General features: G+C 43.3%; 4 protein-coding genes across 4 annotated transcripts; 2 read left to right on the plus strand and 2 right to left on the minus strand.

The window, feature by feature from the left end:
* Window positions 1-1,715: 1,715 nt before the first annotated feature.
* On the plus strand, window positions 1,716-2,315 carry LOC6505662. Its single transcript, XM_001964471.3, has 2 exons — window positions 1,716-1,811; window positions 1,868-2,315. The coding sequence occupies exons 1-2, from the start codon at window positions 1,767-1,769 to the stop codon at window positions 2,195-2,197; spliced, it is 375 nt and encodes a 124-aa protein (XP_001964507.1). The 5' UTR covers window positions 1,716-1,766; the 3' UTR covers window positions 2,198-2,315.
* Window positions 2,316-2,418: 103 nt separating this feature from the next.
* Window positions 2,419-2,983, plus strand: LOC6502719. The gene has a single exon (XM_001964470.4). It carries the CDS (start codon window positions 2,419-2,421, stop codon window positions 2,839-2,841), a length of 423 nt encoding a protein of 140 aa, XP_001964506.1. The 3' UTR covers window positions 2,842-2,983.
* Window positions 2,984-3,521: 538 nt separating this feature from the next.
* On the minus strand, window positions 3,522-6,525 carry LOC6505863 (opsin Rh2). The gene is made up of 4 exons (XM_001964469.4): window positions 6,384-6,525; window positions 5,099-6,015; window positions 3,821-3,854; window positions 3,522-3,751 (listed from the first exon to the last, which is right to left on the minus strand). The coding sequence occupies exons 1-4, from the start codon at window positions 6,480-6,482 to the stop codon at window positions 3,656-3,658; spliced, it is 1,146 nt and encodes a 381-aa protein (XP_001964505.1). The 5' UTR covers window positions 6,483-6,525; the 3' UTR covers window positions 3,522-3,655.
* Window positions 6,526-6,634: 109 nt separating this feature from the next.
* Window positions 6,635-8,033, minus strand: LOC6505861. The gene is made up of 4 exons (XM_001964468.4): window positions 7,804-8,033; window positions 7,559-7,740; window positions 7,327-7,503; window positions 6,635-7,265 (listed from the first exon to the last, which is right to left on the minus strand). The coding sequence occupies exons 1-4, from the start codon at window positions 7,835-7,837 to the stop codon at window positions 6,774-6,776; spliced, it is 885 nt and encodes a 294-aa protein (XP_001964504.1). The 5' UTR covers window positions 7,838-8,033; the 3' UTR covers window positions 6,635-6,773.
* Between the last annotated feature and the right edge of the window lie 4,077 nt (window positions 8,034-12,110).

Here is a 12,110-nt window from a genome sequence, read left to right on the forward strand (position 1 = left end):
CCTTATCTAGTTGATTTTTGGTGGGTGGCGCAAATACTTCACTGCTCACGTCACCACATAAAATCTGATAGTTATGGCTAAATAAGATGGCCAAAATAAAAGGCTAGATGCAGTATCGAAATCTTCATTATATTTATGTTTAGATCTTCAATGGTGAGTCTATAAGTTATCTATTAAGAAATAGCATATAGTTTATGAGATGGATGAGTCCAAAAGTGAGTTCACTTTTTATTAAGAACAATGTAAGCTAGAACTGACCTTTTAGCTCCATTTTATCCAATCTAATCGTGTTAGAAAAAGGCTAAGACTGAGCAACACTGTCTCCGCATACTTGAGTCGATCTGGGCCATCGCAAGAACTCGACGCATTTTCCCCAAATATTTTCTCTACGTTTGACTTGGCCTCCCCCCGTTCGGAAGGGTTATGACAGCCCTTTTATGCATTTTCCACTTGACACTGCCGAATTGTTTCCAGTGCATGATTTGGCTCTCAATTGGCCCTCTGTGAGGGTCGAGACCGCTCAATGAATTGCAGCGCCAATGTTGATTTATGTGGCAGGGCAGCTTCAATTATCCAACAATGTCCTCCCAACGTCCTGCCATTTCGATTCGATTCGATTCGATTTGATATGGCATTTGCATATGAATCAAATTCGAATGGCAAGCCGGGGCCTGTGGTTATTAAATGGCTTGACTTAACGAGTCAGAGCCAGGCCATAAATGGCGGAATGCCGGATAAGCCGGCTACTGGCTGTTTGAATTTGAATTCAAATTCAAATATGTAATTAAATGTAAATTTCAAACACACGCACAAGACACACAATGCCCCCGGAGCCTGGAAGGGAGTGCCAAGTTGGAGCCACTTAATTGAAATATTTCAAGATTGAAACTTGAGTAACAGTGTTGTCATTATTACAACAACCAGCCGGGGCCGGAGCACCGCAACTTTGAAAAGTTTCGTTTAGTGTTAGCCGCGAGCTTTCCGTAAAATCTGCCCCTACCAGGAACATTTCAGGCCCCACCAAAAACCCATCCCCCGAAACTAAAACCAAACTCAGCCACCCCTAAGCTCTGTTTTGGTAATGCAAAAGTTGCGGCATTTGAAATTCACGCAGCAGCAAAAAATGGTATTGCCGAGGCACAAAATAAAATCCCGCCGCATTCGGCTGCCCAACTAAATATATATATAGAGGAAGGTATGTATATATATGTACGTCCGAAATTGGTTGGCTAAAACAAAAAGTGAAAAGGAGCGGGGGACGCGTACCATCTGAGAGTGCATGTATGTAAATTTGTTTTGGGTTTGCGGCTTTTGTTTTGATGCAAAAGTTGTGAGTGTCCCCCAAAGTAGGCAACACAATTTCTGCGGCTTGGCCCTCTGTCGGAGTTCGTTAGTTCACTCCATAAAATCGGTTTAAAATCAGTGCAGATCCAAATCGAATGTTGATGAATCACCTCCCGACCTGTTGGTGTTTATTGTAGGTTTGCGTTTAACACTCCGTAAGCCACTTGGCTACTGTTGTCTGATCTTCAGGTGTCACTTCCGTCGGACGCTGATAAGAAAGTTATCTAAATAGTCCCAGAATATATGGCACACAGCATAAAACATAATTAGGTTGAGGCTATCGAGCTTCGTTGCATCTGGAGATAACACAGATAAGGGAGGCTGTAAACTATATCAGGGTACAAACAGAAGATAAGGCACCTGGAGGGCTTAACAAAATCTTAGGAATTGTACTTCAGTCGCTGAGTTAAAGCTTTCAGAAAATGTCTACTTCTACGGTGATCGCATTGTGTCTGCTGGCTGTACTGGTGGGTTTTCCAAATATTATTAGTGGACTAACTCCTAACTCTGTTTTTCAATCCAGACTGTGCAGATCGATGCCCAGGGCTCCCCCACAGATGTGGCCCTCCGATGGGCCCAGGAGGAAGTGAACATCTTCGAACTCATCGCCAGGGAGAAGCTACCTCCGACAAACGCAGCCCAAAGTGACGCAAACGAGTTGGTGGATTCATTGAAAATGGCTATTTCGCACTGTAATATTGCGCTACAGTCCTCTGGAAATTTAACCCAACACGAGGCCTGTGTGAAGTCGGTGACAACTTTTGCGAAATCTTCTTTGGCAGAAGTGGCCAGCGAACACTGGGCCATTTATGGAGCCAGCTCCGGGGCATCGCGCATCCATTTGTTTTGGTAGATTTTTGGATTTAATGGAAGTGTAGGCCATTGCTTTGTAGGAAAATTTGTTGAACTAAATTTAAGTTATCATCAGTGTAATTAATGGAAACATTCAAAATAAACTAAATGTCTTTATAGTTCAGAGGGTTTTGTTTGGAGAGCACAGTGGAAGGGAATTAAATACTACAACTTTATGAAGATTTTTAGTAATTTCACAAATACACATACACACTGTATACAATGAGTTGGCTGTCTGTAGTTTTTTGTACATTTTGTTTGGCATTTCTGGTGATTTGGGCTTCACCTCCGCAATGGGACCGCGTGGCGTTAGACATGGCGGCGGAAAAGAACGTTACCACCCGGTGGCGCATCCAGGAGGCATGGAAGGCAACTGTTGCATCGGAGACGCAATTACATGAGTACTACAATGAATTGACAAACTTGGAGAAGGAGAAATCCGAACGCATTATGAAACATGCCCACGCTGAGGTGAACAGGTGTGTCTACGAGTTCTACATGGGATCGACCATGGAAAGGTTCACCGATTGCGTAAGGCATGTAACCAGCCTTCACCTGACCAGGTTGAAGAACATCCGGAGAGCTACAAATCACACAGAAGAGCGGGTGATTAGCGGAGCGAGCAGACTTAAAATCTGGCATTGAATTGGAATGGCGAAGGAACTGGCTCCTGGTTCCGGTTTTCCCAATCGCTGGCGGGCGTCAAGTCTGCTTTCTTTAAGTCCCCCACCCCTGTACTCCTATGGCATGTACTACTTTAATTAGACAGTCGACTCGGGCCTCGAGAGTGCAGTCTCATCTCTCCCTGTCTGGGAGGATTGGGTGGCTGGTATGGTGGGCTGGGATAGTGGGTGGCACAGTCTAGTGCTCATTAGGCAAATGTGCGGCCCTGTGGGCGGGTTGGGGCACGAACTGTTTCGTAATTATAATCATTAGACGCGAGACAAAACCGGCACAAAGCAAATAGCGACATTAGCTGCGTGGAAATGTGTGTCAATGAAGATGAATCGGGCCGGAGTCCTGGGCCCAGGCACTCCGCCATGGTATGGCGCTCCTTGACGAGCCAGAAATGAGCGAATTTTCGAGGCGCTAGCTAATGAGAATTCTTGGTCTGAGTAGCATGTCAAAAATATGCAAATTTTCGTTTGAAAGTTCAATAGTTTGACACAGCTTTCATTGCTCATTCGATGGATTACAGACCGTAAGCAGTATTGATTGTGATTTAATTAAACTGAGCTTGGGGGTATAAAACAATTAATTAACCTTCTTATCTAGTAACTAAGGGACTGTCTAGTTTGTAAAGAGAATTTACAAAAGCAATTGTCTCCTAATAACCTACTTTTATATTTTAATTTATTTTTTTTACATTTTTGCATCAATTTATGATGGTTGCGTATAACTTTTATTTCGAATTTTTGTGCCTCTTGCAGGCAATTGCGTTTGTATTTTCGTTTCTTATTTAAGCCTTTGATTCTGCCTCAGATGTGGTTTCCGTATCGGAGGCAGGCGCATCCGGCTTGGGCTCATCCGTGTTGCCGCACACACACATGGGACACTGTCAGGACCAAATGAAAATAAAATGAAATGCATATTGAAATACAAAGGGCCTCATTCAGGAACTCACCTTTTCCTTAAGCACGAGCCGGTACTTGGGATGGCTGTGTTGGAGGAATTGGAAAATGTTTTTCGTAAACTATATTAAAGCATCAGTAATTTGGCTATAATAGTCTAATATATTTATACATATGGAGGATATTGTACTCGTTGTACAGCTTTGTACTACCGCCATACGTTATAGTGAAAAATAAAAAAAATCGACAAACAAAACAAGATCTAGTTTAAATTGTTTCTAAATGAAATCATACAAAATGCGTATACGACACGTATGACAATACATTTTTTATTTTTTAGTACGTATATTTATTAGTACTATAAATAAATAAAATATAAAATATCAAAAAATCGACCTCCTGAGTCGATATAAGCATGTCCGTCTGTCCGTTTCTACGCAAACTAGTCTCTCAGTTTTAAAACTATCGAGTTAAAACTTTGCACACACCCTTCTTTCCTTTGCAGGCAGTTTATAATTCGGAACGGCCGGGATCGGTCGGCTATATCCTATAGCTGCCATATAACCATAAAAAACAAGAAAGGAAAGCTAACTTCGGGCGGAGCCGAAGATTATATACCCTTGCAGTTGAGTCGCAGTCCGCTAGGTGGCGCCACGCAGCTTATACTATTAGATATATAGCCGATCGTATATAGTCGGCCGATACTTATGAAATTTGGCATATTGATTTATATTGCCCAAAGAGGAATCCATTGAAACTCCCATGCTTCTAACTTGAAAAACAACCAAGTTATGGCATTTCCGATCTATCAGTTATATGGTAGCTATAGGATAAAGACGGCCGATCCTTATGAAATTTGGCAGATCGGATAAGTTTGCCCAAAGTCCCATCCTTCAATAGTGAAAAACAACGAAGTTATAGCATTTCCGATCAATCAGTTATATGGCAGCTATAGGATATAGTCGACCGATCCCGGCCGTTCCGACTTATATACTGCCTACAAAGGAAAGAAGGGTGTGTGCAAAGTTTTAACTCGATAGTTTTAAAACTGAGAGACTAGTTTGCGTACAAACGGACAGACGGACAGACGGACATGCTTATATCGACTCAGGAGGTGATCCTGATCAAGAATATATATACTTTATAGGGTCGGAGATGTCTCCTTCACTGCGTTGCACACTTTTGACCAAAATTATAATACCCTCTGTAAGGCTATAAACATCTATCAAATACTCTCATAAATAGCTACTATAGTTTGCGAAAAATTACTCATTCGACGTGTAGGTCAAGGCTATGTAAACGAAGATCCCTAGTAAGAATTTTCTACTCACCTGATTCCATATACGATGGGATTGTAAACCGCGCTCGTCTTGGCGAAAGTGGCTCCCCAAATGGTAGTCAGAGGTGTGAGGCCGTCGATTTTAAACAATCCAAAGTAGCAGATAATGAGATACGGCGTCCAGGCCATAAACCACAAGGATATGGTGGTCAAGGCGACCTTGGCCAACTTTCCCTCGGCGCTTTTGTCGCAGTCCTCAGAGCTGCGCAGCGACTTCACATTCATCTTCTTGGCCTGCTCCCTCATGGCCTTTTCGTGGGCGGCCACGGCGGCGATAATGAACCAATATGAATAGCAGATCATAAACAAGGGCGTGTAGTAGACAAAAAGCGAGTACGTTATCAAGTAGGATCGCGGATTCCATTGGCGGGTCATATAGTCGATGCTGCAGGCTGTCAGATTTCCCTCCGGCACGTAGCTACTCCAGCCCAACAGCGGCATTATGGTCCAGAAAACAGCCATCAGCCAGATGAAGAGGATTTTCATAATGGCCAGTTTGATAGTCATGGGTGTGCCGTTAATGCCTTTTACAATGACATTGTACCGATCGAAGGCAATCATGCACATCGACCAGATAGAAACGCATCCAAACAAGGAGCCGCAGGCCGCATAAATGTCACACCACAACGGTCCCAGGACCCAGGTTTCGTAGTAGAAATTTATAATCATCACCGGCGATTGGGAGGCCATCATGCAAAAATCGGAGAAGGCCAGATTCAGGACCAACAGATTGGCCGGCGTGCGCAGCGACTTGGTTCCGCCGAAGATGTAGACCACCACTCCGTTGCCGCAGCAGGATATAATCAGGATGACCAGGGTGAACAGGCCGAGTATTTTGCTCATTGTAGGGTCCATTGGGGCAAAGCGACTCCAGTAGGGATTCACCAGGTGTGCCATATCGGGCAGCACCTGTCGGTATGTTATATAGAATTATTTGATTAATTTAACCATTTAATTTACAAATTGAGTCCCAAATTTCTAACAGTATAATAAAGTTTTTGAAGTTTAAATTGAATTTTCTGATTTATTGAAATGTGTTTTTCTTTTTAAAGTAATTATGAGTATGTTCATATGTCACCACAGTCTTATTTATTAATTATATTAATTGAATTAAAGTTCAATTAGTTTTCACATTTCACAAATTCAATACCACAAAACAAATTTCCTGAACGCCTGAATAAAAAATTGATTTAATGATGTACGGGAGGCAATATGGATTGCGGTTTCTTTGAGGGGTTTTCACGGACATTGGAGCTAGTTAGTCATCAGTAACTCACATTGTCCAGCACGGATCCATTGCCGCCCGACTGGGCCTGGAACCTGGGCCCTGTGAGGGCCAAAGTCAATGGCGTCTCCGGAAAATGAGTGCTCTCCATGCTCAGCTACCCGCAACTCGCCGTGCAGCGTCTCAAATGCTCATCGAACTGTGTGGGAACTCGAGGGCCCGACTTGAATGGCCTGCTTTTATAGGCCTTTTCTAAGCCAATTAGACGGGATGGTAAATCCGTAACCGAGACAAGCGGACAGCTGCCAGATAACAGTCATATTTATTTTTAACCCACCCATTCACGTTCAAATTTATACGCGACATACTGTGATCGAAGGTCAAGAGTGCTGTGTTCTTTGTGTTTTGGCATAAAACTAGTCAACCAATATTCACCGAAGGTTCAAAGCGCTGCAAGGAATTTTTGTCCGCACTTTTGGCACAGTTTTCGCTGCATGCCACGAGAGTTTTTGCTGCACTGCATGTTGTGGTCCATCTTGCTAGTATTGTAGTCAGACGGTGCCACGGTCCCGGGCATATAGCTAGAGTTTTGGGAGCTCGTCGTATACGAAGTGCGTGGACCCACCCGTCCGCCAGAGGACCTCAGTTCCGGGGTGACAACGTGCATCTCACTTTCTTTGCCGGTTCCCTTCTTCGCGGCCCGACCCCGACGGCTCTCGGTGACGGAAGGGTCCCCCAATGTCTGAATCGCATTTCCGACGGCTGTTGCGGCTTTTTTAGCATTCGAATTGTTGGCGACGTTGGCAAAGTAAATATCATCGTCGGAGCTGGGCAGTTCGTACCTAAAAATGTCTACCTTTTGGCTGAGAATCAGCTGCTTGCAGCAATCCTTGATCTGGTAATAGGCGGTCCGGAAGTTTCTCAGCTTCCGAGTCTACAGAAGTTTTGAATATTATTTGAAAATTCCATTATTACTAGTATTGTTTCCAACTTACAGGCGAGAGGGAGAATATCACGGCCGGCTGACCGTTTTTGCCAAAAGCACTCAGCAGCAATATTTCGCAGTTCTTTTCGAAAGCACGGTTCACTCCCCCCCAGTATAGCAGTTCGTTGTACACGGCCTCGTCCATGGCCACAACGTAGTCGAAGTAATGAAAATCGTTAACAGCAAACTGAAAGATGATATATTGAGACTCCTCCACTTCCCCCGATAAACTATACACTCACCTGGCGACAATAGTGGTCAGATCGCAGGCCGTGCTCACGCAGCGTCTGCATGCAGCGCTTGTGGGGCTTGCGACCCGTGTTCCAGGTCCTCAGGCCGGCACTGTCCACCTCCCAGTAGAGGCTAGTCTTGGCCATTAGATTCTGCATAATGGCCTCAGCCATTGGGGAGCTGCATGAGTTGCCTAGACGGGCGAACGAAAAGTGAAAATCCCCTGAAAATCGCTAAAATCAGAAAAATTGCTTACCCATGCAAACAAACAGCATCTTCTTAAACGACATTGTTTTTCTCGTTTCTCGGGTATTGGGTTTAAGTCCGATATGTTACAAGCTTTCGAACTATTTCAAAAAAATAATAATTTACAAACCTACAATTTTTTATAATTTATTTACGATGTTTTGCCAGATTTAGTGTAATATAGACTGGATTTTTGAAAACTGGCCAAACCTACAAGTGGGGTATATCTGAGACTACTGAGTTTAACCTGACTTATCGACCCGGTGGCCTGCTTAGGTTAACTATCGTCAATCCCTCTGCTAGAGTTGCATTAAATGACCATTTCCTTAGATTATCATCTGCACTAATGCACTTTTTACAGCACCTGCCCTGGCACCAGACCGGCCCGGCCCACCCACTAGATTGAGGTACTTGGCTGGCGGCAAACAATAGGGTTTGGCCCAGGACTTGTTGGCCACGCCCAAGTTGCACCACCTCTTTGGTGCAAGGACCCGTGGGGTAGATAGTGTCACGTGTCTGTCAGGTGGTGGCCACTTCGGTTCACGATCTGAATTCGAAATTAGTCAACAAGTTCAGCGAACTGCCAGGCAGGACGGGGAATTGAAAGTGCCAAGTGCCAAACCCCATACCCATATGCTAAACGCCTTGGAAACATGCACTTTGAAGAAAATTTAATTTAATTAAAATATATGTGTCGAAGAAGTGCCTGTAACAAAAACCACTCCTATGATTTTCTTAATTAAAAGTGTCAAAAACACAATATTTCATTTAAAATGTTCCTCAAAAGGTATTATTTTATTTATTGAGATTGGGCTAATAGAGTTCGTTAGAAGTAAGCGCTTTTAACTGGCTGCAATCTAGATTTTTAATAAAAAATATTTTCACTGTATAAACATGATTGGCGCAATCCGCTTTTATTCAGATGTCGTGTCATAAAGCTAGTACGACCTGCAAACAATGCAGCTAGAATTCATTTTATTTCAGTCTCAATTAAGCGAGTTCCTGTGCGAACGAGTTCATTTTGAACATTTCAAAGGGTGTATATTGGATATACCGCCATTTTTTTACCACCTTTCCATCCATCGACTGGCTTGTAACTTGGCCATTGGCAATATCCAATTGAAATTGCATTGAACGACTAAATTGAAAATGCAGCTGAAAAAGCATATTTCACTTATCACTTTTCACACAAAACACACAAGCAAGCGAGCAAGGGCCAAAACAAAGCACTCTGGCCAGAGCCAGAGTCAGAGTCAGAGCCAGAGGGACTGAAACAAAAAGCGGGTAAAATGAAATTGTAAGCGCAAAAGTAAAGCACAGCAGCAACAGGAACGGCAGCGACACTACCAACATGCAGCAGTTGCAGCAACAGCAACAGCAACAAGTCACTCAGTCACTGGGTGAGTGGGAAATAATATGTGAGCCTGCATCGCCATCGCGTGGGGGATCGGGGGCTGTGAAAAAGGAAGGTGAAAAGAGGGTTAGATGCCGGACGGAAATGTGGCTCTGGCATTGCATTGTTGTTTTAATTAAAAACAAACCTCCCGAGCTGTTGGCCCCGACAAAAACAGAGCACCAGCTAGAAAAACCAGAAAAAGTAAGGCCAAAGTGAGCAACCTGAGAGGCTAAATGGAGGAGGAAGTGTTGAATATTTAGTGCAAAGCATATAGCACAGACATAGCTGAAAAAAAAACTGAAATAAATCCAAAAGAAACAACGACAACGGCAACTGCAAAAAATGTTACACGAAAATCGCTCACAGGAAAGAAAACCCAACGGAAATGTGCAACTGTATCCTTTGGCTCGTACATATGTAAGTGTTGCCGCTTATGTTTTGTCGTTTTTTTTATTTCCCGGTTTATTTTTGTCTAGCTGCTAGCTGCATTGGCTAATGGCAACCGTAATGCTGTGGCATTTCCCTAAATTAAAGGATGAGTCAGACAAAAGCCACACCTAATGGCAATTTAAATGAACAACAAACCCTTGCCCGACTCGCACACACACATTCATATATGTATGTAGATTCAAAGGTTTAAAAAAGAACAAATGAAACAGAGGCCTGACCTGGCTGGCAAATGCTTTTTGTCGACCACAAATGCAATTTACAGCACAACAATCAGCGGTAAACGCACTGCCAGCCTCAGTCCTGCCACCAGAAGAAACTAATAAAACACACAACTTTATTGCTGACCAGGCCAACTACATTAACTGACCAGCGAGCAGCGCCCAGCTAGGCGGAGCGTTGGGCCACAAAAGCGTTAGGTGCAACTGCAGCACAAGCAACAATGGCCACATCAACAACATCCTCATAGTTTTGGCCACAAAAGCACATACAATTATGCTTACACTAGAGGGGAACAACATGGTATTTAAGGGAAATTTACTTGAATATACTTAAAAGTTACATAATTATACAAGTTTCAGGTGAATAATTGACAGAATAAAAGTGGCTTAGACAACCAACACTCTTCATTTAACTCTTCCAAGTGCAGGTTTCTAAAACAGCTTAACAATTACTTGAAAATATATTATCACTCCTAGCTATTTTTTTGCCCTCAGGTGTAGGATTTTCACTGACCCAGACAGAGGTGCGCCAGGTGTGTTAAGCGGCAAGATTGGGTAAATATGGGGAGGCGGCCAGTGGTGGAGAAAATGCAGCTTTATCCGCCGTGTTTTGCGGGCATTTCTCGCTGATTGAGGTTCAGCGTACATATGTATATCCGGGTTTGCTTTTTAAAATTAAATTTGCCCAAAGCGTATGCGAATGAAAATATATAAAAGTGTATACGTTAATGGGAGCTGGTCGCTCTTCTGGCTCGAGTTCTCATTAGATGGCTGAATAAATGCGGAAAATGGCCTTTTTGGCTGGGTTGCGTTCGAGTGTGATAAATAAACGAAAGCGCTTGCTTGGCTAAACTCATATGTGGACTGGCTGGCTGAGAAAGATAAATATTTATTGGTGGCACGGCAGTATGGCAATAATACAATTTAATTAGAAGAAAGCTAGATAAGCGCTATCTATGAGAAGATTAAGAACTACGCCCACAGACCGTCAATATTTGAAATAGATTATAGCCATTAAGGAGTAATAATTTTACATTTAATGATTTGTATTTTCAATTTAGTCTTTCTAATGGTAGTAGTCCGAAGGGCTTTTTCCCTCATTGTACTCCCATAATCTTATCTGTCAAGCATTTTCAAAACAGATACCAGAAAGTCTCAAGGTACGACTACTGCCTGCTTTTGGGCTTCGGGGGCTTGTTTTGAAAAATGTCTTGGGGAAAACATTAACAAATGATGGTGGAAAGAGCGGAAACTGACCCAAGATAGATCGGAGGAAGCCCAAACACACCGACTCTCATTAAAAAGCCAATGCCGAATATGGTCGAGCGTCTTGGCAATTTCCGCAACCGAAAAATTCGACCCCATCAATAGCGCAGGGGGCCGACGGGGTATAGCCAGTTGTTGCAAAGTCGTCTGGCCGAGATTTTTTGTGGCCGATAATGCGGCACGTAGCGGCAATTCAGCAAATGATGCAAGAGGGCACGGAGCACGTTCCAAGCCACCAAGTCAATCGTCTGCAGCAGCGGCATCTTCATCTTCTCGGCAACGGAGCTTCTGGGCCACGGATCCCGTAAGTCATTTACCATTTTGAGGTACATTTAATGAGCCAAAAACTTTTTGCAGCACATAAATTAAAAGTCTGCCGACCGGTCGGCGTAACCTGGGCCTGCCAAAGCCTCCCACCGTCCCGGCGGTGGTAGGATCTCTTTGGCAGGGTCAGGGTCAGGTGTCCGGCTGACCAGGCAATGGCTCTATTAGCATGCCCATTAAAATTAGACAAATGGTTGCCATTGCCGTTTGCCGTTTCGCATATCCGCAACTTTTGCCCAGTCCGCAGATTTATGGCTATATATGCTATGACGGGGGGGCGGTTGGGAGTCAGGATTTCGGGCCGACTTTGCCGCAATCACACACGCCACTCGAGAGAAATGCGCTGCAGCCTTCGTTATGATAAATGATTTAGTTGCCCTGCCAATGCAGGGGAGTTTTCGCGAAAAATAAACCAGCTTGCGAAAGCCACTTTAAGTTTTATCAAAAAAAAAATAGATCCTAGTTCTGACAAGATTAGGGCTGTAAAATAAAATAAAATAAAAAATGTATTGAAAATCCAATCCCACCCATATGTTATGTATAATATGAGTTAAGGTATTGCTATTTTTAAATTAATTATTTAAAGGCACTCTATAAAACTTTATCAATAAATACTACCAAATAAGGAATATAATTTCTAAAATTTATTTCCTAAACTTTAAA

Source organism: Drosophila ananassae, chromosome 2L (assembly GCF_017639315.1).
Source record: "Drosophila ananassae strain 14024-0371.13 chromosome 2L, ASM1763931v2, whole genome shotgun sequence".
NCBI classification, from domain to species: Eukaryota; Metazoa; Arthropoda; class Insecta; order Diptera; family Drosophilidae; genus Drosophila; species Drosophila ananassae.